Consider the following 27218-nt stretch of genomic DNA (forward strand, 5'->3'; position numbering starts at 1 on the left):
TGTGACTACAGGAAGTACTTTTACTGTGATACTGTGACTACAGGAAGTACTTTTACTGTGATACTGGAACTACAGGAAGTACTTTTACTGTGATACTGGAACTACAGGAAGTACTTTTACTGTGACAATTTGAGTACGTTTTGCTGGTTTTCACTTTGAGTATTTCTACATCGTTGTATCTTCCACGTCTGACCGTCTTTTCTCTGATGTCGGCTCCATCCGAACTAAGATGACATCTGACCCCGATCGACGGTGAAGTGTGTAACGTCACCTGTTGTATCTCTCCTTCCTTTCCAGATTTATCTGCAGGACAAAACTACGGGAGAGAAGAAGCCAAGTTGTTAACGAGCACTGAGGGGATATGAACACGTATGGATGGAGAGGCAGAGGAGGAGAGAGGAGCTCGGTGCATCATGGGAAGTCGCACGGCAGTCTGGGCCTATAGCAGCGTAACTAGGGGATGGTTCAAGACCAGCCTCAGCCAGCTCTGACTAGAAGCTTCATCAAAAAGGAGGGTGTTAAGCCTCCTCTTAAACCTGGAGAGGGCGTCTGCCTCCCGGACCCAAACTGGAAGATGCTTCCGCAGCAGAGGGGCCTGACGACTGAAGGCTCTGCCTCCCGTTCTACTCCTGGAGACTCTGGCAACCACGAGCCGGCCTGCGTTCCAGGAGCGCTGTGTGTCCGCTGGGGTCACGGGTTCTATGAGCTCTTGAAGATAAGATGGTTCCTGACCATTAAGGGCTTTGTAGCTGAGGAAGAGGATTTCAATGTCTTCTTTGTAAGTATTATTTACCTTATTCTGTTTATGTACATGCTTTGGCAGCATGTGAAGTTCTAATTAAAAATGTCATGCAGCTAAATATCCACTGAGTGGAAATGAATGACGTTACAAACTTCACCGTCGATCAGGGTCAGATGTCATTGTGGTTCGGACGGAGTGTGTTCATTTTCACACCAAAACAGAGCTAATCTTTGGTCGGGCTCTGAAGTCGAACCTCTCTCCTCTCATGCCTTTGATGCTTGGAATAAAAATAAGTAAATTATTTCTTCAGCTGGCATTTCAGTGATAGGTTTAGTAGCTGTGTATCAGAAGGTTGGTGAGTTTGAAGGAGCAGTGAGTGTCTGACTGATCCATAATGACAGATCTGCTGGTTCTTCACTGACAGTCCAGTGGAGTGAGACTTCAGTTTATCCTCTGCTGCCACCCAGTGGAAACACACACACACACACACACACACACACACACACACACACACACACACACACACACACACACACACACACACACACACACACACAGGTAAACAGTTCAGCTTTTAGTCTGACTTTATTCTCCCGCTCATACATAAAAGAATGGTTGAAAAATCACCCAAGTCAATGTTTGATGAGGGTCCAAAGAGTCAAGCTTCACTTCAAATAAACCAAACAGCTTCTTGAGTTGAAATGCAACAGAAGAACCAGCCAGACTGACGAGGACACAGGAAGTAAGGGCTGAAATAAAAGCTTTAAAATTATGAGTCGTTTCTTCGTCTGATGCTCCAGTAAAGTCACCTGGTTTCCGACTCACTCACTGAGACACAGACACTTTTACTCCCAAATGAAAACATGATGTTTTGTAATGAAGACAGCATCGCTGGGAAAGTGTTCGTACAGTCAAAATGGGGACATCTGTTGGCCAGTCTTTGCTATCGCATTGGTACGAACGATCCTCATGACGAACAGTGAGTTAAAGTAGGTGACCTCACTGCGGCCATCCTTGATAATGTGTTTGATCAGGATTAGAATATTAAAAACTGAACACCTTTAAACACTCTGCAGCTCTGCACTGTGAATGATGTGGTTCGACTGAAAAGCATGTCCTGTATTCATGCGGGTGATACCCGAGTCAAAATTAGGCCTTTTTTGTGATGGTTGCTGATAGGTCTCATCACTGAAGCTGAATGGCTCCAAAACGACTTCTCAGATGGTTGAAGGATCCATATCAGCCTGCTGTTCTACATAAACCCTTATTTTCCAACTGAGCATAACAATGTCTGTTTCTATGCCGATGAAAAACCTGCCGAAAACCAGATTTTCTCCAGGTTAGTCTGCTTTTGATGGCCCCCATACCTCTGATTTAAAGCTTGTTCTAAACTCCAGAAACGACAGAATGTTTGGATTTCACCAGAGCACGGAGCTTTGGTGTAGCATTATAAATACCTGGGAATTTGGTTAGTCAGCAGGTTGTCTTATGAAACTCATTTCCAGACATGTCATGGAACCCTACTATGTTGTAACCTCCAGGTTTAAAGCTGCATTCACGTCATTTGGTTAAAACAATAAACAAAAAAAGCCTTTCCATCAGCATCCAACCTTTATGATTGTAAGTCGGTGACAGAATTACAAACTATAGCTGCAAATGCGTCACTGCCGATAGTTACATCAAAATAAAATCAAATGTTAATACCAATACAATTGAATCAGCTCGTTCCGTAGGAGCTAAACACTGTTTGTATATGTCTGGGTTCAATCGATAGCAAACTGATACAACAAAAGAAGATGATTTTGGCTGTTTATCTGGCGAGACTACAAGGTTGGCACCTGGGCTACCCACCAGGCCTAACCACCGGGCCTAACCACCTGGGCTAACCACCGGGGCTAACCACCGGGCCTAACCACCGGGCCTAACCACCTGGGCTAACCACCGGGCCTGACCACCTGGGCCAACCACCAGGCCTAACCACCGGGTCTAACCACCAGGCCTAACCACCGGGCCTAACCACCAGGCCTAACCACCGGGCCTAACCACCGGGCCTAACCACCTGGGCTAACCACCGGGCCTAACCACCTGGGCTAACCACCTGGGCTAACCACCGAGCCTAACCACCTGGGCTACCCACCAGGCCTAACCACCGGGCCTAACCACCGGGCCTAACCACCGGGCCTAACCACCGGGCCTAACCACCTGGGCTAACCACCGAGCCTAACCACCTGGGCTACCCACCAGGCCTAACCACCGGGTCTAACCACCAGGCCTAACCATCGGGCCTAACCACCTGGCCTGACCACCTGTCCTAACCACCAGGCCTAACCACCTGGCCTAACCACCTGTCCTAACCACCAGGCCTAACCACCAGGCCTAACCACCTGGCCTAACCACCTGGGCTGACCACCGGGCCTAACCACCTGGGCTAACCACAATAACTTGTGAACAATCCGAGGCCAGAGTATCAGGCAGTTTTCCCGTTCTTCCCATTCTGCCGACATTGCACGAAAGCAGCATAAAGCCCGGTCACACCAGACAATGGTAAATCAAAATGAATCCCACATCCTTGTGAAACATTTGGCTCTAGAAGTTTGGTTATGTAGTGACCTGTAGTGACAAGCAAGGCTAGCTGGTGAACTGCTAACACACTAGCTGCTAACGTCAGTCAGTCACAACAGCTCCTGAAGCTTCTCTCCTTTTTCTCTTTACTGTTCTGGTTACTCCCCTTGGCTTTTATTCACCATTGTACATCATTTCTTCTGATAAAAAGTCATCAAAGAGGAAACGATGTAGTCCCCGTGGCTAACGGAGCAAAGGGTTCACAGAGTTTTTTCAGTAAGAGTATTTGTACCATTGACTCCAGTCTCACGAGTGTCTGCAAACCACTGCTTTTTTGTGGAACAGAGTTTACTCAAAGAGAGGAGATTAAAACTGAATAATGAATCCATTTTGGACTCTTTGGCTCTCAATGACAACACGCCTCGCTATGTGTCAACTGTGCACATTTGTGCGCAGAGATGAACTCAACACGAAAAATTCCAGATTTTCTTTACCGCCAGTGGGTTTGGTTGATGTGACCAGGTCTTTTCATCAGTAAACATACATTGATTCGCCCAGAGATGAGTCTGCTGACTTGTCCGCTGTCTGAACACTGGATTACAGATTGAGGATATGTGTGTGTGTATGAATGTGTGTGTGTGTGTGTGTGTGTGTGTGTGTGTGCACAGCTGGCAAGAGATCTGTTATTACTGGAAGTCAGGCAGCAGAGTGTGTGGGAGGAGCTGGATGGTTTTTCCTTTCTTTTATTAACACTGTGAGAGCACGGCAAGTTCCCTGCTTTTACCTTAACTTTAACCCAAGCAAAGCTCTGAAACACATCACATCCTCATCTGGTGTGAGAACATTTCCACCCAGAAGTCGAGCAGACACGTTTAGTCCGGCAGTCTGAATCCCTGAACCTTTGGCTGCTTAGGTCTGTTGAATGCGTGTCATTGTGTTAATTGAGTCTTCAATCACGCCGTGGGCGACGTTCACCTCGTAGCATGCAGACTGACGTGTCTTAGAACAAACCTCTCTGCCTTTGCAAAGATTTCCGACTGACATGATTCACCGTGTGTTTCGGGGTCTGTTGGACTGGGGTTCTGCGGTGAACCCAGGAGGATCAAGGTGAACCGAGGCGGAGGAAGGACCCTGTTTGTGACCGAGCTGCATTGTGGGGGCGTAAAGCTGGAACCAGGCAGTCCGAACAAGACAAATATACACCCACTCCTTCTGCTGAATATACATGTAGGGCGCCCTGAAGGCAACAAAATAAAGAACGATTCAGTTCCTAAAACAGCTTCAATCGGAAAGACCGAGACTCACTTTCAATCCACTGTGAAATTGGTGTTATTCTGTTTATATCAGCTTTGTTCTTTAGTTGTGTATAGATTTGTGTAGTTTGCTTTGTTAGTTAGGTTTAGCTCTGTTTAGTTTAGTTTCGCACGCTTGTTTAGTTTAGCCTCATTTATTTTTGCTTACTGCAGAATAGCTTTGTTGTTTAGTTCAGTTTAGTCGATCTATGTTTAGCTTATACATAAGAAAACCAGTAAGTACATTTTATTGAGAAAATCCCTTTGTTAAGTGACCAGTGTGGAAGCCTGTGTCTACCTGTAAAACACTGATGAAAAATTGAGAGCAAGCACAAAGATTTCAATTTTCACTCATAATTTTGCAGTAATTGAGTCATAATTGTGACCTTGGACTTTCTGGGTCACGATTATGTGGCATTTCATCAAATGGGTGCCATAATACATTCTCACTATTATACTATACCGTAATTATAATCTTTATTAATACCTCATTATGATCTTATAAAATATGTTTCCAAATCTAATTTTTTGGTTCATAATTGTTACACACAAACAAAGGGTTACTGTCTTAATTATGAGATATCGAGTTACACGTTTGGCTTTGCCATGATTGAGCTATGTCAGAGACCTTTCTGCCATTCCTAACTTGACACCAGTTTATTTGTTTTCATGACAGGAATGAGACTCCAAGTATTTTGGAGTACTTTGGCTAAAGACGAGTTTAAAGTTTACTGTGTCATAGTATCTAACCCACTACTGCAGATAAATCAGTTCACTTTGAGAACGCTAATGAATGAATTTGACTGTATCGAGTCCTCCAATATGGATTCACGACTAAATATTTAGACTGGTGAAACCGAAGCAGTTGACCATACAAAGAGTTTTACAGCAGTCTGACAGACAGCTTGTCTCTTTATTTTTACCCTGTGTAGTGACCACGGACACAGCCACGATCGGTCCGGGGTTGATTATTAACCAGCCAACGGGGGGCAGCAGGGCTTGAGTTCAGGCACTACGCTGTCCAGCCTAGAGAAGCTTGACCATATCTGTCTTTACTCTTATTTTATTCATCTCATCTTTTAATTCCTTTTGTTCCTCATCATCTGTCTCCACATCACACACAGGCCAGGTGAGTTTTGACCAGCTTTGATTTCACCAAAACCTGCGTTCTGAGTTTCTTCACAGAAATTTGCAGAAAAATCATTAGCGGCGCTGCTAAAATAATCTGTAATCTGTAATTCAGCGTTTTGAATAGCACTCAAACCGTGACGATGCAACTCATTAGACCTTCAGGTGCAGTTTATGTACATGAGCACGAAGCTTTTCTTCTATACAGTAGTGGTAGACTCATGCAGTTCACCTAGTTCAGTGAATCCTGTGCTCTGTGTATTCAGTGTACTACGGTGCAGAGAAAGACGGTTCTGAAACAGTAACCTTTAGTCTCCTGGTAAACACAGCAGCTATATCTGAAACCTCAAGTGACTCTGAACCCACTAGACAGATACATTGATAGATACCAGTACAATGAAAAACCATACAGTATTTAAATATCAGCAGCCCTAACAGCTTTCACCAAGAGCAGTGTAGCTGCGCAGAGACTGGTCTGCCGTTTAGACACTTTGGTCCAGACTAAAATATCTTGACAAATATTAGATGTATTATCATGAAATTTGATAAAGACATTCTTGACCCCTAGAGGAAGAAACCTAATAACTATAGTCATCCCACGACCAACAGGGCTAAATTCTACTTAGTCAACATTTAAGTTCATTAGAGGACACCTCTAAAACAACTTCTGTCAGCTTGAGTTGTACTTTGAGATTAATGCTAACATACCACGCTAACATGCTAATATTAGCATGCTAAAATGCTAGAATGCACTCATGTACATGTATAGTATTGTTTTGTGTTACTTAATTGTATAACTTCAGTGTAGAAATGTGGCCTTTGTTGGACTGGATTTGGGCAACTCAACCCCTGTATCCCCAAAACTCTCCAGTTAGGAAATCAAATGGCCATATCGCGGTTGTCATCATGGAGTATTTGTAACCAGCTGGTCGTCAGTCATGGAAAAGAACCATTTTCAATTTGAGGATGCACCATCTCATTTTCAAGAGGGCCCTCAGGCACAGTTGATGAAAAATTTCCAGTATCAGCCATGTAGTGGACAAAAGAGCTTGATCTTACCAAACGTTTTAGATAAAAACATGTAATGTGTTATGGTCATCATCTATGTTATTTAGTCCTATAGATGAAAATGCTCACAGCCTCCATGCTGCAGAACAGTCGTCCTCATGGTTGACGATGTCTCTCTGTGTTTTTCAGGCTGGTTGTTTGGAAATGAAGCTGTGTCTTCTTCTTCTCTTGTTTTGTCTCTGCTGCCTGGGACTGACTGTAAGAAGAACCTCTTTCTAGTAAACCAACTTTTTAAGCACTAAAGGGCAATTCTTTATTTGGTCTCTTTTATGTGACCTTAGCCTAATCTTGAGAAACTGAATCCCGTCTGTCCTTCTGTGTTCAGGAAGAGCCCAGTCCAGGACCTCCTGATGTTTTCGATCCTGTAGATGAAGAGGAGGAGACGGAGGACACGGTTAACAGCTGTAGAGGAAGGCAGGTTTTCAGCCATGAGGAACAGCGGGTGATAGGGGGCACCATAGAGCGACTGGGTTTACAGCTCCTGGAAAATCTTCCAATTGGTCCACAGCAGCCGAACGTCATCCTATCACCTCTCAGCCTGGCCTTTGCCCTTGCTCAGCTCACTTTAGGTCAGTTAGAGTTTAATTTTAGTTTTTCACGAGAATCAAGAGTTCAGTATTCGGTCATTGATGTGCAGGATTTTTACCTGATTCACAAGTTGCTTCACCATTGATCCATCCACACAACAATGGTAAGACGAGTTGGTGGCTGTCATTTCCATGGCCTAATTAGGCAGGGTCCAGGACTGAAGACACCCTTTGTAAATAATAAAGGCTAAAAATTCTACCTCACTGTACCACAAAGGAATTTTAGGAGGCTAATGTCTACAATATCTGTACAGGTATACTGCTACATGCACGTTGGTCCCCTAACATTTCATCTATGACTGCAAACAGGTCAAAATATCCTCTTGTCTAGCGCACAAATTCATTACAGGATACCTCTAAAATGCCAAAAAAACCCCCCCAAAACAAGCCTCCGCTGTACTTTCAGATTAGCATAATAGCATGCTAATGTGCTACCACATGAATGTGAAGCTAAGGAAGTCCAGCCTGATGTAGAGCTACATCTGAATGTAGTGCTGAACCTGACAAAACAATTCTGAGATTCGCTAAAATGGCTGTACAGAGACAAAACCCTGTGATTTCACATGACCTTCCCCCTGGTATCACCCTCAACAATTTGCTTCTGGGGAGGAATGAGCATTGTAACCTCTAGTATGGCTACAGAGCTTTAATCTGGTATCATATTACTAAGCAAAAACTTGTTCACATGTTGAAGGAACTGCTCATATTGCATGGTGTTTGTTCTATATATGTTGCCGTACATTTTTTAGAAACAATTTGTTCAGGTTGAATGCTTTCTCTCAGGCGCTCGCAACAAGACCGAGAAGCTGCTGCTGAAGAGCCTTCACGCCGACAGTCTGCCGTGTTACCATCATATACTGGGAAGCCTTGTACCTCATTTCAGAAACACATCGTTGAACGTGGCAGCACGAATGTACTTGAGCCCAGGTGCGTGCTGATGAGTTTTAAACTGGTGATGGTTCTTGAGGAGTTTGGTGTAAAACTTGTCTCATCCACCTTTTCCATTTTCTCTCCCTTCTTTCATCTCTCAGGATTTGGAGTGAAGTTGCCTTTTGTGGAGGACTCTCTGGCCAGGTATCAACTACAATAATGCCACATACACTCAAGGCACTTGCTTTTAATTAGAACGCTCATGTAGATGTTGAAGACATGTAGAGTTTGGATGTCTCAATCAATGACGATGATAACGTCAAAGGTTCAACACAGAGTTTGGACCCAAATTCAGACAAAAGAGAGAGAGATGGATTGCTAAAAACTGTCTTTACTCTGCCAGCTGGCAGGGAAAGGTTGGGAACTATAGATAAATATCAACCTGTCAAACAGGCTAAGGCAGGCAGATAAGATTAAAGATTGGTACACCACAGTTGATAAGCAATGACAAACTATTGAATGAAGTGCGTTGAATGGGAGATATATATACTGGGGAGCTGATTGCTAAATGGGCAGCAGCTGTGGAGGCTTGGGTGGGGAAGCTCTGTAGTGACAGCTGCTGGTCATGTGGGGAATGCCATGGTTTGAAAAGACAATACAGGTAGTAAGAGTGGCAATGGCCTAAATTACTGGAGCTAGAGGCTGGAGAAAGGAGAAGAGGGTGAAACATCAACAGCCATGACAATGTGAGCAGAATCTATCACACTGTAAGATACTGGAGAACATATTTTTAAGACAGTGGAAGTTTACCGTTGCAGCAAAAAATCAGCAATAATGAATGTTTGCTTCCATCTATACCAACTGATAGATTCTGTTTTCTGTTTGACAGATCATGTTTGTTATAGAAGTAAAAAGGTCTGATTTTTTTCAGGTACCAATCACAGCCTGTTCCTCTGGTCTCTGTAGAAGAGGTAAACCAATGGGTGGAGGACGTCACCAATGGTCACATCCCCAACTTCCTGGAAAGTATTCCACATGAAGTGATGCTTATGCTCATGAACGCTGTGTACTTCAAAGGTACTTCATTCCACGCAAAACATCTTTGTATGGTGGTTTATATATATATATATATATATATGTATATGTGTATATATATATATATATATATATATATATATGTGTATATATATATATATATATATATATATATATATATGTGTATATTTTTATATATATATATATATATATATATATATATATATATATATATATATATATATATATATATATATAGGGTTGGAGTGGAAACAGAACGCTGAATTCTGAGTAGTAGTCTCCAAAACCACAGTCAAAGCCTCTATCACCGCAACCGTTGCCCCTAACAAGCTCTAAGTCTTACAGTCTTTATAATCATGTCTCACGAATAGCAATCTATCATTTCTGGGGAAGAACCATGGTATTAGACTTAGGAACGATCTTCATAGTTTCTGCTGATTGCTTCATTGCACATTGGAGAGCATGGTCTGTGCAAGAAGGACATCATCAGCAAACAGTATACATACGATCTCCAGACCAGGGCAGCTCGTTGATATCTTTTCTGTGAACATTACTAGCAGGACAGGTGATGAGGTGCACCATTAATAGAGGCCAGTGCTCATCCAATGAAGTGCTACCTTAATTCTGCAAATGCAAACCCAGAGGAAGGTGGCTCATGAATTCAGGTTGTTCAAAAAGTAACTGTTCCTTTAAAATACTAATGATTCCATCTTGCTCCTCTCTGTGTTTGTCAGGTGAATGGAAGACTCAATTTGACCCCCTAGTGACCTCTAAGGGAGTGTTCTACCTGGACAGCCAGAACTCAGTGTCTGTGGACATGATGAAGTCTGCCCATTTCCCTCTCCGCCTGCTGGATGATCCAGAGCTGGAAGCACAGGTAACACTGACATTTCTGGGTACATCAGTGATTGTTCACATACCGTCAATTATCACAAGCAGAGCCAAGAATACCGCCAAGGCTTTTACACACCAAAGCATGATGATGTAAAAAAACTAGCTCACTTTCATTAGAAGATAGCTTTTGGGCATCCTGCATTTCTTCTTTTCTCTGTCCTGTAGGGTGACCAGATGTCCCAGTTAAATCAGAACAGTCTAGATTTTCAGCCAATTGTCCTGGTGTCTTGACAGGAATGTCCTTGCAGTCTTGTTATTGCAGTGATTGGGCTGAAGACTGATTTAAACTTCGGTTTTTGGATAATTAAAAGTGATATTTACACATTCAAGCCTAGATCAAGACCATGGACACCTAACTGCATTTAATTTGTGTCTTCATATAATATATTATATGTAAGCGACGAAACACAACCAAGTATCCTGATACACGAAAACAACTTACATGGTGTGATGTCTTTTTGGACACGTTAGAGTATATTGTGGCTCTGAAACCATGGTCACTTAACACAGACCAAAGCAGAAGCCAGGTTTAAATTGTCAGTTGGCCTTCCGGTGTTTCAACCCTCAGCTGGGTTTGTGAGCCTTGGACATTGACTAAAGGAATGATACAAGCAGCCGAAATTAGTTTCCTTTGCAGGGTAACTGGTCTCCCTCTTGGAAACTGGGTGAGGATCTACGACAGTAAAGTATTTCAGGGTTGAACGGCTGCTTCCTCACCTTGAAAGGAGCTTTCGGGCACTGATTTGAACTCTGCGTTGGTTTATGCCCAGAGATCTCAACCCTCAACCCAATTTCAGACTTTGACCTGAACTTTTTTAAAAATGTCCTGTTGAAACAAATGTGATCATACGGTCGATCATAAACAAGGGTTTTCAGTGGCCATGGTATAAATAAGTTATGTGTCTAATTTATTCCTTGTTTCATAAATTTTGATGGTAATTTTATTTCATGTTCTTCTTTTTCCCCATCACCTTTCAACCACCATGTGTTCCTATAGTCTATTTGTTGAGAGTTAGTCCATATGAAAGATCAAAATATAATAAAAATAGAATAAGAGAAAGTCTTTTTCTCTTTTCCAGGTTGCCAGTTTTCCCTTCAAGGGAAACACCAGCTTCTTAATTGTCCTGCCATTGCCAGGCAGGGAAAACGTGTCATCAGTGCTTCCCAAACTGAACATCTCCGACCTCTATAGACGTCTACCTCAGGAGAAAACAATGCAGGTCAACTTGCCAAAGGTGAAGCTGGAGTACCGCCAGGAGCTCGAGGGGGCGCTGACCAGCATGGGTGAGAATGTTATCTTCCCCGAGTCAGAATGGATGTCTGGAAGAAACAACATAGAACCGTGGTGGTGGTAATGTCACTTTCGAACAGCTAAGGAGCAGCAAGCACCGGTCTTGTTGCGCAGTGTCACTGAATTTGACTCTAGAACACACTGAATGTGCCGATCAGGGGAGTGAATGTAATAAAAATGATGGTTTTCGGGAGTGTTTCTAGGACAGTGTTGTATCCTGACGTGTTGACACGTGTCACCCAATAGTGACATCCATGTTGACACCTCTGGTGTTTGGGTTTACATTTTAAAACATTAGGCCTGCTTGTTTTAACAAGCATCTACGCTGCCGGTGTCAGCTGCCCAGATTTCCAACAACCTTTTACTTTCCCCGTTCATCCTTAGGTGCAAATTATGCTTTCTTTGTGTGAACATGTCCATTTATACAGAGTACGTTTGGCCCTTCAGTCTGTAACTCTCACCTCTTTTTCCGTATCTCTCTGTTTTCTCTCCATCAGGCCTTGGCTCTCTGTTTTCAGGTCCTGACCTCTCGGGGATATCTGACCAGCCTCTGAGGGTGACGGGCGTCCGCCACGCCAGCACCGTAGAACTCAGTGAGGAAGGCGTGGAGGCGTCTGCCACCACTGTTGTAACCTCTTTGCGCTCCATCTCCCTCTTCTCTGTCAGCTCCCCCTTCCTCTTCGCCCTTGTCGATGACGCCTCCCTGGCCCCCCTGTTCATGGGCATCGTCACAAACCCCGCCCCTGACATCGACCTCATGTTCAATGATGATCCCCGCGGCAACAGCACCATGAGCGACCAACCTATAACGGACAGTGTCAGGGAAAGAGACATAAATAGCAAACACAGCAACACGTCGTGCAGCAAGACGGAGTCAGCAGAAGGCGACAGCGTGCAGTCACGCAGCGCCCCCGCTGGTGAGAAAGAGCAGCCGGAGAGTGTAAACGGACTGGAGGGCAGCAATTGGCAGAAGAAGACACAGGGAAACAAAACCTGCTCCAAACCAGACGACTCTGTGCCTGCCTGAAGTTTGAAACCTTATTCCTTAAAGGAATAGTTTGACGTTTTGGGAAATAACTTTGGTTTTCTTTCTTGCTGAGAGTTCGAGGTTCAAACTGATACCACTCTGTATGGTACATATGAAGCTACAGCCAGCAGCCGGGGTTAGCTTAGCTTAGCATAAAGACTGGAAAGAGGGAAACAGCCAGCCCTGCTCTGTCTAAAGGTAACAGAATCCATCTACCAGTGCATGTAAAGCTCACCGATTGACAAGTTATATCTTGTTTTTTATTCTCATCTTAACTCTGCAAGAAAGCGAATAAGCATATTTCCCAAATGTTCAGACGTTTCCTTTAAAGTAAATTCAGCACCTTGGTCTTGTGTTGGCCAAAAGGCATTGTAATATAACAATGAAAAATACAAATGCGCTGCAATTACAGTGATCAGTATTAAGTTTTATATGAAAGAGTCAAGAATTTGTAAAACAGATTGGTGATGTTTTATAAACCTTTCACACCAGATGCGATAATAATTTTAAACGTGTTACAGTGTTCAATGACTGTGTTTAGCACTTATGAGACCTGGCAACGCATTTGAAGTCAGGCTTCACAGCTGATGAAAGCAAGAACTGCAATGTACACACACTTCGAAAATTCCCCTAGAGAAAAACACACGAGACTGTTTCAGTATTCCTTCCAACGTGTTGTGCGCTGTGATGTTGTCTTTTTTGGGCAGATTTACAATGTGATGATTCCAATTTCCTATTCAGTCAGGGAAAATAAAATGTTGACACAAGAGTGTATTTGCATTGTGGGAAAGAGAGTTACAGTAATTGCTTGGATTTGTTTGGAGGACTTTAACCTCTCATGTGGACTCAATTGGAGCAAAAAAAAATCCAGCTTTTCTCAAAAATGAAACCCCGTCCGCTTTGTGCCCTTAGTTAACGCTTGAATGTTCCTCTGTTTATTTAAAATCCATTTTACAGTTTTAAATCGTTGCTCATTTCCTGACTGACACAAACCAGACGAGTAATGCATTAAGTGTCAGTTCCTCATAGTTCTTGGCTTGATAACAGCACTGTCGGCCTAAAAAGAAGAGCAGTGTATATCTAAAATAAACAGCTGGTACGTTCAGCCAACAAAAAACAAGTTAAAACTAACAATCACTATGAAAAGACCAGCGTGGCTCTTCTGCTCCTTTGGTCTCCTTTGCCCTGAGTTTAGACTGCTCAGGCTGCATACAAACCTTAGCTCTTTTGTTAGAATGAGAGAGTCTCCAACTCTTGTCTTGACCCAATTCTGACTACCTATAACCTAAACCTTTGATTGGTGGAGCTTGTTAAAACCAGTACACAGCCAAGAAGGCAAGGGCTGCCTGACAGGCAAAGAGTTGGGAGTACTAAATGGATTCTTTATTTTTGTGAAGAGGTCCTTGCTGGGGGTCAAGTCGTCCATACAGTGGATCCATGGGTCCCTTAGAGACCTTGGGGGGTTCCCAAAGCCCTTCAAGTTTCATGGGTCCTTCAAGTTTCATGAGGTTGACGTCCTAATGTCTAAGGTAAGGGGTCCTGAAGGGGGTTCCGCGTGTTTGTAAGGTGTACTCGTAGGTTCCACAGTTCCGACAGCAACACGGTTCCAGTACACCTTCCTGGTCCCCACCGTGTATTAGGTGATTTTTAAGGGGGTCTCAGGGTTTCTGGAGGTGGTTTCTGGGGTTCTAAGGAGATACCAGGGTTCCCTGGAGGCCGTAAGGGTACTCCAGCATTATAATGTGTTTCCTGGGTTACTTAGGAGGTTCCAGGGTCTTTGTGTACCAGGTAATGCATCAGGTGACTCAAAGGAACCTGATAAGGAAGAGTTTCGAGGGTCTCTCAAAGGACTTCCTGGGGCTGATGAGAACATTCAGGGCTCCCGGAGACATCTGTAGGGTTTCGCCAGCAGGATTAGTTTGATTGACTGTAATCGAACTGGATAAAAATTATCTCCACGACCTGGCTCAAAGGTCTCACGTTTGATCAACTGACTGAGCTTTGAGCGCCAGTTCGGTCTGAGACACGCAGAGGTTCTGCGGTGGCGCAGCTGCACCCAAAGCCGCCGTGAAGTCTCATTCACCCGAAATCAGCTGCTCGTGTCCTCCCCGCGCGCCCCCGGCGCTCCGTTGGCAGCAGCCGGACGCGCGCCCCCGCGGGCGCTGGGCCAGGAGGCGTCGGCGGGGCGAAGTCTCGTCCCATCTGCTGCGAGAGAGACGCAGAACGACGTGGACCGTCCGGGAGCGGAGGAGAGGTGAGGCCGCTTTTGAGCACAGCTTTTAACTTTTGCTCGATGTCGGAGCGGAGCTGCGCTTCAGGCTGCACCTCTGAGCGAAGGAGTCCGAAGCGAGGCGCAGGTACACGTTTGACGGTCCAGCAGACGACCCGGAGGGGTCCATTTCATCTGTCCGATCTGTCGGCACCGAGAGAAAAACCCCGCAGCTCCTTTGACTGTTTCCAGTCTGCGAGGATTTGAACCTTCTTCGGTTCAGCTCGGTTTTGCGTCGCTGTGCCAGGAAACACCGAGCAGTTTGTATAATAGTTCAGGTCTCGCAGCGGCAGCAGGGTCAGTGCTCCGTCTCAGCACGGATCCAGGTAGACAAACGAGAATCTTCAGATCATCTGGCGTGAAACGCACCAGCTCTGGCGGCTGGATATCTTTAGAATATGTCGCTTCTGTGGGGACCGAGTGGGTGAAGTGTGTTGCTGTGGTTTTGCTGGTTTTTTTTCTCAGCTCTCAGGCTTGACTTTTAAAATCAGTTTCCACTGAGCTTATTTGGGGCTGTAAAGACTTCGGTACCAGGGTCAACATCCCATTCGGTGTCGTGACCTCGACATTTAAAAATCCCTGATGTGGAATCGCAGAGTTGACTGGCAGCCAATGAGAAAACATTCCTGTGAGCATGGGAGACAAGTTCCTACAGGAACCACGTGTCTGCTGCGTCAGCTGCTGCAGGACTCTGCGGGTCTCCATCAGGGCCTGCTCAGTGTTTGAAAACCTCAGAGACGAGGAGTCAGCCCAGCTCCATGTGGCCCTCGTCTGCGTTCTGGTGCACATCATCCACACCAGTCAGATCTGCGCTCTAACACGTTAGATGATGTCCAACCTTGGTGTGAATTAGTGACTCGTTCTAACAGTTTGAATGGCGCTGACGTGAGGTCAACGTGTGACTTTGTTGCTCGACGCGGACAAACTGAAAACTGGAGAGCAGAAGGTTCCCCGCCCGTTGGTCTGCCTGTTTCTGACTGTTGGCGCTGAAACGGTTAACGCCGTCTCCACAGACAGCCCCGAATCTGACCAGGGCTTCAAACACTTCTCCAGTCCCGTGTTGCCTTGGCGCCGCGGTGAAAATGTCTGACATCTGACGTCCAAGGTGCTGCTGGGGGAAAGTCCAGAGCAGAGGACGAAGATAAAGCGAAGCAAACATTATCGTATGATCTTATAAATGGAGTTTTAGATCATTTCTATGTGAGTGTGATGAAGTAGCTTGATTTGTCTGGTATTCATTTCCCTGGATGAACCAATCGACCAAATGTCTACAATTTAGAGGCTTTAATTTAACAGACAGTGATTTTGGTGGTAGTTTGCTTTACAGTTATCCTTCTCTATGGATTTGCATTTGTTGTCTATAGTTCCACATAGTAAAGCTATATATGGAACGATAAGGGGACAGAATAAGGTCTTCGTATATCTTCATATTTCAGAGTTTACTTTTCTTATTGGCTTGAGATCACTTGGGAAACTGTTGAGGGTTTTGCAGGCGGTGGATGAGAAGATCAGCGTCTCCGTGAAAGTCAGAACTTTGAGTTCAGACCTGAGGAAAAAGAAACCGCAGCCTCTGAGGCTTTTGGACGACACCGTCTGGGTTCCTCATCAGGCCTTTGGTGTGTGTGTGGTCTCAGGTTCAAATGACAGACTTTTGTTTCTGTGAAACCACGAGAACCAGGTCCAGATGTGTTTAGAAGAACAAAGGAAACTTTGTGTGTGCGAGACCTTTTTCCTCAGCCTGTTTTACTGTTTTACACATAATGTGTGTTTATGTAAAACTGGACTCAACACCGGGGCACTGAGCTGCTTCCCCAAAACTGTCAAAACATTTTGGTGAGAATCACTTTTTTTTGGTTTTGCTCAGAATTGAGATTTTAATTCCCTCACATGATTACAAGGAAAGTTGTTTTCTTTATGGAAAAAAGCGGTTTGATGATTCATTATATAAACTTCTAGAGGTTTCTGTGCGTGGTTTGGTTTAGTTTGTCTTTGCCCCGTAAGGAGAAAGGAGGAGCTGAAGAAAACGCAGCAGATTTGATGTCCTGTGAATGAGACTGCAGTGAGGTGTTAGATGAAATTGTGTCTTTCAGCTTTATTGATCACACCGACTGGGTATAGGTCCCCAGTACTTCTTTGGTACCGACTGAAATATGATCTGCAGCAAAAGCTGTCAGCTGCTGAAAGCTGGTATCAAATATCTCATCGGGTTCTTGGTCTTGCCTGTTTATTCCCTGACCAGATAGTTGCTGTTTTAAATGGAAGATGGAAACTCAGGAATCAAACCTGCACATAAACATTTTCAAATGATACCCAGCCCTAATCGGCACTGCTGGGTCTTTAGAAGGTCTTGGAGCTGCACGTCTGCCCCGTCTCAGCCCTGTCAGGACACATCTTCATCCTCATGCCTCATGAATGTGTCTGTGTTTCAGGATGAAGCGAGCAACTTTCCTGCTGGTGTTTGGAGTCGTCCTGGGCTTCTGTCAGGCTCAGGTATCCGCATCCCCTGTTTCCACGCGTCATGATTGTTTGACAGACCTGCTGCTAAACTTAGATGAATCTGGGGTCATTCTGCATTTTTCTTACTTTCAGCAAATCCCATGTGCAGACCCAGACCAACAGTGTGGCAGTGCGTCCCTCAGTTCTTTCTGTCTCCCCTCCTCTTTCTCTCAGCTCCGAGCCCACGGGTTCCTACCGAAGACGCGAATCTGTAAAAACACCTCGCAAATACATAGTTTCATTTAAAAAAGGTTCAGTAATTTCCTAAAACAGCTGCTCGCTAAAAACAGCTAGTTTTTAATCAAACAAGAAGGAGGAGCTAGTGCATGTTGGGGACTATTTTCAGTGGCGGATTAATCCACGTTTGGTGCTCTAGTGAGTATTTGGGGAAGCCGGACGGTGTGTGTGTTTTCAAGGTGATGAAGGAACATGGGATTTGTTGAAAATAAGAAAAATGCAGAATATCATCCAGCTGAAGCCTAGTAATGAAATCCTAAATCCTTTGTATTATGACACGTAAAACATGTCCTCTTACAAAATGTTTTTCTTTCAATTGAAATCCATATTTTTTTAAAGTTTGTTTGCAGTCTCCCTGAAAAGCCCAGAATCAGGAGAAAATCCCTGATGTTTCGGGGTGACCCGGTTCCATGTTCTATCAGACAGCAGATCTGCTGACCGTTGTCTTTACTGATGTGTTCCAGTCGGAGGCGGGAGGCGAGGAGACGGGTGGGGAAGAGGAACATGTGGAGCTCTTCACCACACCGACCACTAAGATGGCTGCCGCCACCTCGGACTTCGGCTACAACCTGTTCCGTGCTCTGGCGAGTCGCGAAGCCGCGGCCAACGTCTTCCTGTCCCCCATCAGTGTGTCTGCGGTGATGACGCAGCTGTCCTTGGGTGAAGACACAAAACACACTACAAACTAAAACCAAACTGGTGCTTTGGCTTTGGCCGCCACGGTGTGTACGGACTCATCGGCCAAACCAGTTGAAATTTATTTCAGTTTTGTTTGCTGCTCCCCAAAAACACCAGTTATCAGGGGGTCAGTAGTGTCACATTATTGGTTTTGTTCCACGTGTGACGTGTTCATTTTCTTTTCTTTCTCCATATGTACTTATTTTTCCTCTGTTTGCAATGATGTTGCAGGGAAATTATATACAGGCAGTGAGTTTAGCACTGTTTTTCAGGATTACCTTACCAGACTAAAAAAGAGACGGGGGGAAAAAGCAGAAAAAAAGAAGTGTGAAAATGTCGGGTCTAGTTTTTTGGTTTGTTTTCATCTTTACTTTAATGATGTTGATCCTAACAAAAGCAAATATCTGGTCACTTACATAGGGTTCATCTTCATACATGGCGTTTCGAGACGTGATAAAAGTAAAAAAAAAATCCTAATATTCTCTGAATAATCTCATCATTGTGTGGTGATAATGTTGCTCTCTGTCTGCTGAAGCTGTTTATCTACTATGTTAACCATAACACAATAATGTCAGTGTTTTTCCACTGGCTGTGACCTCTAAGTGAAGAAAATACAAATTTACTGTAGCTTCAATAGTAACATTTAGTATTGAGCAGTAATATTGACACATTAGACCTCGTTCCTTAGCATGCCTCAGCCAGGAAACAGGTGTTGAAATAATTGTCACCGACACATGAAAATATGCAATAGGAATCTTACCAGAAATTTTCAACTTCTCTTATCCCCATAGGAGGGTCTGAGAATGCTGAACGGCAGCTGTTCAGGGCTCTAAGGTACCACACCTTGCAGGATCCTCAGCTCCACACCACCCTGAAAGACCTGCTGGCCTCGATCAGGACGCCTGGAAAAGGCCTGAGCACCGCCGCGCGCATCTACCTGGCACGACGTGAGTTCTTGTGGGATGTAAACAGCAGGGATCCACGCGTAACTTCGTCTCTTTTCAACTATGATGAAGACTTATTCAAACTAAAAGCATGGCTTACTTACATTCTTTTCTTCCAGCATTAAACTTCAACCTTATGGGAAAAGATCTAGTACAAGAGTGACGGTGAACAACAAACAAATGGAACGCGTTAGATATTTCAGGGAACCGTACGAATCAGGGACAAACAGGTACATTTTTGTGACCTCCTCCACTGTCGCCATGTTCTTTGTTGTCAGAAACCTTTTACTCTGAGCTGCCCTCTAGTGGATGCATTGCTTAACATCCATGCCAATGTAAAGGACGCATTGAAGTATGTGGGCAGTGACGGTTACATCGTTTGAAATGGACGTAACTATTTTCGTACGTAAAGGGGAATTAAATTAGCCTGAAGATGCAGGTTTAGTAACAGAAAGGTGAATCCTCAGTGTATGATCTATATCCTCTACTATATGATTATTTTCCGGTATTCCTTAAAGTACCAAAGGACAAATTCTTCATCAGAGTTGAAATAGTAAACATTTCATTGTACGTTTCCAATGACTGACAAATTCAAACTTTTTTTGTTTTTTCGTTTGTTTGTTTGGATCCCCGTTCCCGGAGTCCAAAAAAAAATATAGCCAAGGAATAAAGTTCTTATAAGAATAAAGTTCTTATAAAGTTGCTACGATGGATTTCCGCCACTGGGATCCCAGAGTGTATGGGATCGCTGTAGTTCTGGAGGGAAAGACAAGCGAGGGGAGGCTGTGAGCCTGGCGGCTGTATGAAGTCCTGAGACGCAGAATGTAAGCTGTTTGAAAGGTTAACAGATGCAGTCGTCTTCTGGCCATCGGGCATACCGGGACAAAAGGTGGTGGCCCACCGCATCGGTGGGCTAGTGAACCGTCAAAACCTGAACCTATCACTGGGGCGCGCATGATGGCGCGCTGCTTGCGTGCTCTGGGACCGAGCTCACTGGCCAGCGACAACAAAGTTAGTTAAAGCGCGTCAACATTCCAGACTAATGCAAAAGAAGCGCACAGCAGTGAGTGTACGTAATCAACCCCCGCCGACACAAGCGGCCCCCCCCAAGAAAGAAGATTTTTTTTGCTCTAATTGCTGTGAACCAACACATTTGTTCTTTTCCACATTAAAGTTTCGCACCACTACATCTTACTGAAAACACAATCTTCAGTCAATCGAATTTTTACAGGCCCCTTATTTTCTGTCATCTGCAAAATCTGTATTGTTTTTCACTATTTTATTTTATTCCTAATCCGTCAAAGTCTGAACTTGAAACTTATTCATGAAACCACCTTTCGTGTGACTGTTTGCAGGACTTCGTCTAAAGCAGGACTTCTTCACGCGTGTGGAGCAGCAGTATGGCGTTCGTCCCAAGGCACTGGTAGGAGCCAAAGATGTAAAAGAAATCAGTGACTGGGTGGCTAAGGAGACGGGCGGGAAGGTGCAGCGCTTCCTGGACAAACCCTTCCCCAGAAACACTGGCGTGAACACTGTGAGCGCCACCTACTTTAAAGGTGCGTCAAGGAGGTTTTTAAACTCTAACTCCTCTCCAAATCTTTTGCTAATTTCAAAGGAAGGTTCTCTATCTGGCTCCTGCTGTTGGACAGTTTGATGTTGCTTCTTGGATTAATACTGGAGACTTATACCGCACTCACTACAAGGTCATTATAGAGTTGAGGGTGCATGAATTTCAGCGATGACTCAGTTTTCTGTTCGTAAACAGGGAAGTGGGTGACTCGGTTCAGCCAGAGTGGAGCAATGGAGAACTTCCAGGTAGACGGCGGGGCACCTGTCCGCGTTTCCATGATGCAACAGGATAGCTACCCTGTGAAGATGGGAGCCGATTCAGATTTGAGCTGCACAGTAAGTGTTTTCTACTCCTGAAACACGTAATAACAGCTGAAGTACAACTATTGATTCAGCCCATTTTCTGAGATGTACCCTGAACGAAATTTTTTTGGGGTTTCTCCTCCACAAGATCGCTCAGATCCAGATGCAGGACGATATCAGCATGTTCATCTTACTGCCAGATGAGGTGACCTCCAACATGACCCTGCTGGAGGAGAGTTTGACCGCTGAGTTCGTTGAGGACCTCTCCAGGACGCTCCTCCCTGCCCAGGTGTCCCTAACTCTGCCCACCCTGAGGCTCAGCTACTCCACAGACCTGCTGCCACTGCTCAGCGACCTGGGTGAGTCCACAACCAGAACCAGGACCAGGTCTGACAATCAATGACCTTAAAAAATTTTCCTTTGAATTTAAACAGATGGAAATGAAAATAAAAGAACAAATATTGCACAAATAGAGATTTTTTCAAATACCAAATAAGTTATGAGGTTGAATGTTGTCAGAGAGCTGCAGGCTGTTGAAGCTGAATAACCCTGTTGACTCAAAAAAGCTTTAACACGTACTCAGCCCTGATTGGACGTGTATTTTCCTCGTGTTGCCAATACACTGGCACACAGCAAAGTAGTTCATGTCCTAAGTGAAATGTTTCCATGCATCATTATTACCGTTCAAGACCTTGCAGCTCGTATTGTTTAGGTTTATCCGAGAGAACTGGTAAGCCGTTTACGGACATGATCACCTTTTTTCTCGATTCCCATATGATTGAAGGTCTTTCATGCAATTGAGTTGGAAAACGACTTTGAGTGCCTGTTTCACCAGGGAATCAAAACGAGTTTGATTTGCATAGAGTTGAACTCTTCTAAAATACCCATTTTATGCTGCTGGTTGACTTTTGAGTGTTTAAGTAGCATTGGGCAGAGCCAGCGCATTTTTCAAGGTCCTTGTCGCATCTCCAGCGTGTATGAGTTAGCTTTAAACTAAACTCACAGTTGAACAAAGGCGACTGGAACCAAAACACTGAAGCAGATTGATGTTCGTATTCAGACCAGTGTCCTGGAAACATGGGAGAGATTCAAACTCCTGACAAACAAAGGGCACTTTAATAAAGCGTGATATCATCTGCAAACTGGAACACCTGTACATATTTGAACATGGATGGGAGGTTCATTATTGACCTTAGGAGCATATGTGGGATAAAATATCCTAAATGCAGCACAGAGGAACAAAGTACAGTATGTATACATAGATCAGGGCAATGAATGTGATAAAACTTTTCTGAAGCGTAAAATAAAACAGTGGGGTATTTAGACACACTGATTTGTGCGTTGGCCTTAACAGCTTTTTATGGCAGATAGTGATGTAAATTCTTTGATAAGGAAAATTTCTCTTTATTTTTGTCTTTTATTGACATATCTACATCTTATCTCACTTCCTGCTCCTCCTTATTCTCCTCCTCCTCCACCTGCATCTCCTTGTCTGTATTCTGCTGTCTCCATCTCCTCCTCTTGATCTTCATCTTTTTCGTCCTCCTCTTCCCCCTTCCCTTCCCTCCCTCTCTGCAGGTCTCTCTGATTGGCTAGAGAACCCAGACCTGGAGAAGATCTCAGCTCAGGCCACCAAGCTCAGCAGTGTCAAACACAAGGTTGTCATGGAGACGGCGCCCGAGGGGAACCAGTACCCCAGCGTCAACTCGACGCCCAGCCACTTATCGTTCCGCGTGGACCGCCCCTTCCTCTACTTGATCCGGGACGAAGCAACGGGGGCCCTGCTCTTCATCGGCAGGGTGGTCAACCCCAAGGACCTGACGATATAACACACGTGCACACATGTCGGCCTTTCTGTAGTTGTGAGGACATTCATTGACATAGTGCAATCCCTAGCCTTTACCCTAACCCAACCATCACAGCTAAACTGCCTAACCCTAACCCTACCTTATCCCTAACCTAAACCCGATTTTAACCTGAATCCTAAAACTAAGTCTTCACCCTCAAACAGCCATTTGAAGGTGTGAGGAGTGGCCTAAATGACCTAAGTCCCGATGTCGAAAACTCAAACTGTCTTTGTGGTCCTCAGAAAGATAGCCATACAAGTACTCACACTCTCTTAGCAGGTCCTAGGATGGATTTCAGGTATTTGCTTTGCGTTTGTTGTGGCAGACATTTGTAAGGATATTTGATCTTGATTTTACATGATTTTTTACTTTTCATGTTGAAACACGTTGGTATGATCATGTTAATCTGATACTCAAACACATTGATGATACCCTGAGCTTACCAAAGGACTGTTTTTTAAGAAATCAAATATTGTCATTTTCGTTCAAAGAAATAAACACGACAATAAAACGAAATGTGTCCCCCTTGTTGTGTCCTCAGATAAGTTATTTTTTTCCTGCCAGTTGTGTGGCGTAAAGATAGTGATTGAAGTTGGTTCAAAACTTTTGTTCTGAGTGGGACATCCCAACAGCTACGAATCATTAAATTATCTGGAGCTATTCCTGCTCTCCAGAGGATGAACTTGTTTCATTTTGACATCCTCGTACAAACATTTATTAGTTTCATTTTAAGTTTTTCATTCTGTCCAGCTCAGTTTCTCTTAAAAGACCCGTCATACTGGAGGATTCTGCAGGACAACAACCTGCAATCAGTGCCAAAATTTTTGTGCAACTGCCAAACATAGTGTCACATTCATGTGAAGGGTGTGAAGGTCGATGTGATGGATGGGAGTGTTTCAGCTTCAACACAGGGAACCAGGAGTCACTTCTCCTCTCAGAATGAAAAGTAAATGTTATATTCTTAACATTATCTAAGGAGGAACTTATTTGGGGAAGAATAATTATTATAAAGTCTTTTAGAATCATGCTATTTTCTGTATTAATATCAACCATCTGTTTAACAAGGGAGTGGTTATGTTCAGCTCATTACACTATTACAGTGTAATCTCTTATAGCGTAATGAACTCTGCAGCCAGCAGCACACAGTTTTTTTATATTTCATACTGGCACCATTCATACTGTTATGTTACATAACCCCCGAAGGAGGCTAACTTAAGTTTTCAGACAGTGTTGAAGATGTCACACCTGAATTTCATTACAGACACTAAATTGATAACTTTTATGAAACCCTGGAAATATTAGGAAAATATAATAAAGGAAATATAATAAACATGTTGTTTTTTTTTAAAAACCCTCTTTTAAAAAAATCGGTAACTTTATTTTAAGGGTTGTGAATTTTCCAGTTAATTTCCTGAAAATTATACTCCCAATTATTTAAATATTAGCTGGTATTTAGCTGTAAATTACATGGATATTTCCAGGAAAGGCCTATGCAATTTGTTACTAATTATAAGGTAAATGGAGAAAGTGTTAGTTGCTATGTTTATATTTGAGGTTCAATATCCGTCAGGGTTCCCTTGAAAAACTAACAAAAATCCTTGATTAGATAGAAAATGTGCGGCACTGAGTCACTTTATTTTACAGGTCCGATCTGTGGAAATCGGGCAGAAATATGTTTGTAAGAATAACAGCTGAGTCTGTGACATTTAGTAGCATGGACTGTGTTTTATTTGTTGATCATCATATCCGTCAGATCAGACACACCAAACTAAGAAATGGCCCAGTGCAGCTGAAAACTACAGGTAAGCGTGAAGTACGACCAATATGCAGCATTAATGTCCGTTAAATGAATGTTTACTGATGAAGAAGCAGATTTTTAATGCGCGGCAGCTGAAAGTCATGAAGAATCTACTGTAAATGAAGAAGATTTGATTGTCTTTGTAGGAAACTCTGATGGATACTGATATCAGTTCATGGACTATTTTTACTTGATGAATGTGATCCCGCAGATTAATACCACCAAAAGGAAATTAAAGGGGAAGGACACGCCTGCCAAGCTTAACAACCACCAGCGACCAAAATTACAAACCAAACTGCAAGAAAGCCGCGAAAACAGGACCCCCGACCCCATCACCCCCCCGAAAAAGAAAGAACTGAAAAGAAAACATCTCAGGCCAGGAGGACCGAGAACCAGGTTCCCTACCCCCTCTGTACAGGGCTTTCCAAACCAGGCTGGATCATGAAACAACCTGAAGGGAAGCAGCACATGCACACATCAGAAAAGATGCACATTATGACCAGCAGGGGGAGCTGTACCAAAAAGTAATGCGGGTTCGTCACCAGCTCGGATCCCGAACTGATAAAAATCCCAAGTATCTGAATGAAATGTGATGAGAAAACGCTTAAATCTATTTCACAGGTGTGTTTGACAGCAGTGCTGGAAAAAAAGGATGGTATTTGTGCAACATGAGAAGAGTAAAAAGCAGGATTATAGAATGTAAACCCAACCTCAGACCTTGGTTCATTCAGATGATTCAGACGTGAAACTCCAACATTACTGAAACGTTTTTCTGCAGACACTGGAGCAGCTGCTCTGTTCAGTCTCTGATCATTTCACCACATGTGAAATGCTGATCACATGACCCCTCTGCCCCATTCCCTGAGGAGAGGATTTTGGAACAACATGTTTTCCAAGTTGGCACTGATGCCAGAGAGATTTTCCATATGTATTTTGGATGTGTCAATGAGAGTAAACACGTTCTAAGCCAGACTTCATTAGAAAAGTCGTCTAAACAACAAGTTTTGTGTGTGTGTGTGTGTGTGTGTGTGCGTTGCACACATGTGGTCTCGATTTTCCACGCAGGCTGAGATTCCTGAGGTTTTCCTGAAACACTTCCCAGAAGCTAGTGAGCTGACAGGGAGGAGAATGGGGAGCAAATGGAGGAGGTGGAATCCTCTCTGCGTCTCCTCTTTATTGTCCTGACTGACTGGGTTGGAGACGCAGCCTTTTTCATTTCCAGACAAACATGCAAACTGCACCACTCTATCCTTTACATGTGACAAGAGCACGAGAAACGAGCTAACGAGGCGGAAGACAGATAAAGACAAATAATCAAACAAAATAAGAAACGTGCAAAATTACATTAAGAAGTTGTTACATTATATACATTACAGTACCTCTGGGCTCAGTAAAAATCTGAATGCAGGACTTTAATTTAATAGAGCATTTGTGCATGAATGTATTGCTGCAGTTACTTCATGCTTCCCAGTTTTCTGCACATCCAGCCCACCTCGGTCTCCACGAGAGGGCGACCAACGCTCAGTAAAAACCCCTTCAGAGGCCTCCAGACCGCCGAGAGAAAAGCCAGCGAAAGCAGACTGCTCAGTCTCACCACGAAAACATCACAGGTCACCCTCAGAAGCCCTTGTCTTTCCAGAATGAAAATCAGAACAAAAATCTGATCCACAGTCTTTTTTGTCTTTGAAGTAAAACTCTTTAAGTTCACAGGATGAAGTCTTTGGACTTTCATCGAGCCCTGTGGACTCCTTGCCTCCCAAATTTCACTGCACCTTGCTTGATGTTATTGCTCCCTGGTTGGTTGCTACGGTCAATTTACCTTTAACCTCTGGCTGCGCCGCCGACCACTTGAAAGCTGCTGTGTTAAACCACTGTTAAAAAATAAATAAATAAATGGCCCTGATCCTTCTGACCTCAACAACTACAGAACAATTTCTAAATGACCTTTTATGAAGGAGAATGCTCCGTCCTCATCTTGTTAGATTTGTCTGCAGCCTTGGACACAGTTGAGCACAGTACACTGACTGATGGGCTCCAGCACTGGGTTGGTATTTCTGGGACGGTCTTGACGGGGTTTGACTCCTACTTATCCAACGTTAGATTTTTTGTCCCTGTCTGGGACAGTATCTCACCTTCCACCTCTGTAGCATTAGCATTTTCCACAAGATACTGTTCAGCAGATATAAAAGACTGACTGGCTTCAAACTTTCTTCAGATAAATTCAGACGGAATAGAAATTCTGATCATCCACGCTTCCAGCCATCACTTGGTCCACTCTGTAAAATATCCCCAGCCTTCTGCTAAAAACCTCGGCGTGACGTTGGACTCTAGCCTCCACTTCGAGACACACGCCGACACAGTAATCCAGTCTTGTTTCTTCCCTCCTAGGAACACTGCAACAATTCCCTCAATTTGAAGCTTTGAAGATTCGGAATCCGTCGAACACACTTTTTATTTCCTTGTTATTAGACCACTGTAGTAACCCCCTCGCTGGCATAAATCAGAGATCAGTTCACTGGCTCCAAACTCTACAAGATGCAGCAGCCAGACTTCAAACACA

At 43.9% G+C, this 27218-nt stretch overlaps 2 protein-coding genes across 4 annotated transcripts; both read left to right on the forward strand.

The window, feature by feature from the left end:
• The first annotated feature begins 5368 nt into the window (after positions 1-5368).
• serpinf2a (serpin peptidase inhibitor, clade F (alpha-2 antiplasmin, pigment epithelium derived factor), member 2a) lies at positions 5369-13657 on the forward strand. Its single transcript, XM_040150379.1, has 9 exons — positions 5369-5725; positions 6922-6990; positions 7118-7361; positions 8163-8306; positions 8411-8453; positions 9181-9326; positions 10040-10182; positions 11279-11483; positions 11988-13657. Exons 2-9 carry the CDS (start codon positions 6937-6939, stop codon positions 12515-12517), a joined length of 1509 nt encoding a protein of 502 aa, XP_040006313.1. The 5' UTR covers positions 5369-5725; positions 6922-6936; the 3' UTR covers positions 12518-13657.
• Positions 13658-14675: 1018 nt separating this feature from the next.
• serpinf1 (serpin peptidase inhibitor, clade F (alpha-2 antiplasmin, pigment epithelium derived factor), member 1) lies at positions 14676-23376 on the forward strand. 3 transcript variants are annotated; one of them, XM_040150398.1, is made up of 8 exons: positions 14676-14771; positions 17216-17276; positions 17984-18179; positions 18989-19144; positions 20497-20697; positions 20907-21046; positions 21162-21372; positions 22592-23376. In XM_040150398.1, the coding sequence occupies exons 2-8, from the start codon at positions 17217-17219 to the stop codon at positions 22840-22842; spliced, it is 1215 nt and encodes a 404-aa protein (XP_040006332.1). In that variant the 5' UTR covers positions 14676-14771; position 17216; the 3' UTR covers positions 22843-23376. The 3 variants fall into 3 exon arrangements, with proteins under 3 accessions (XP_040006332.1, XP_040006333.1, XP_040006334.1); XM_040150399.1 differs by having other exon boundaries at positions 14766-14874; XM_040150400.1 differs by lacking the exon at positions 14676-14771 and adding an exon at positions 14895-15112.
• The last annotated feature ends 3842 nt before the right edge of the window (positions 23377-27218 follow it).

Source organism: Xiphias gladius, chromosome 17 (assembly GCF_016859285.1).
Source record: "Xiphias gladius isolate SHS-SW01 ecotype Sanya breed wild chromosome 17, ASM1685928v1, whole genome shotgun sequence".
NCBI classification, from domain to species: Eukaryota; Metazoa; Chordata; class Actinopteri; order Istiophoriformes; family Xiphiidae; genus Xiphias; species Xiphias gladius.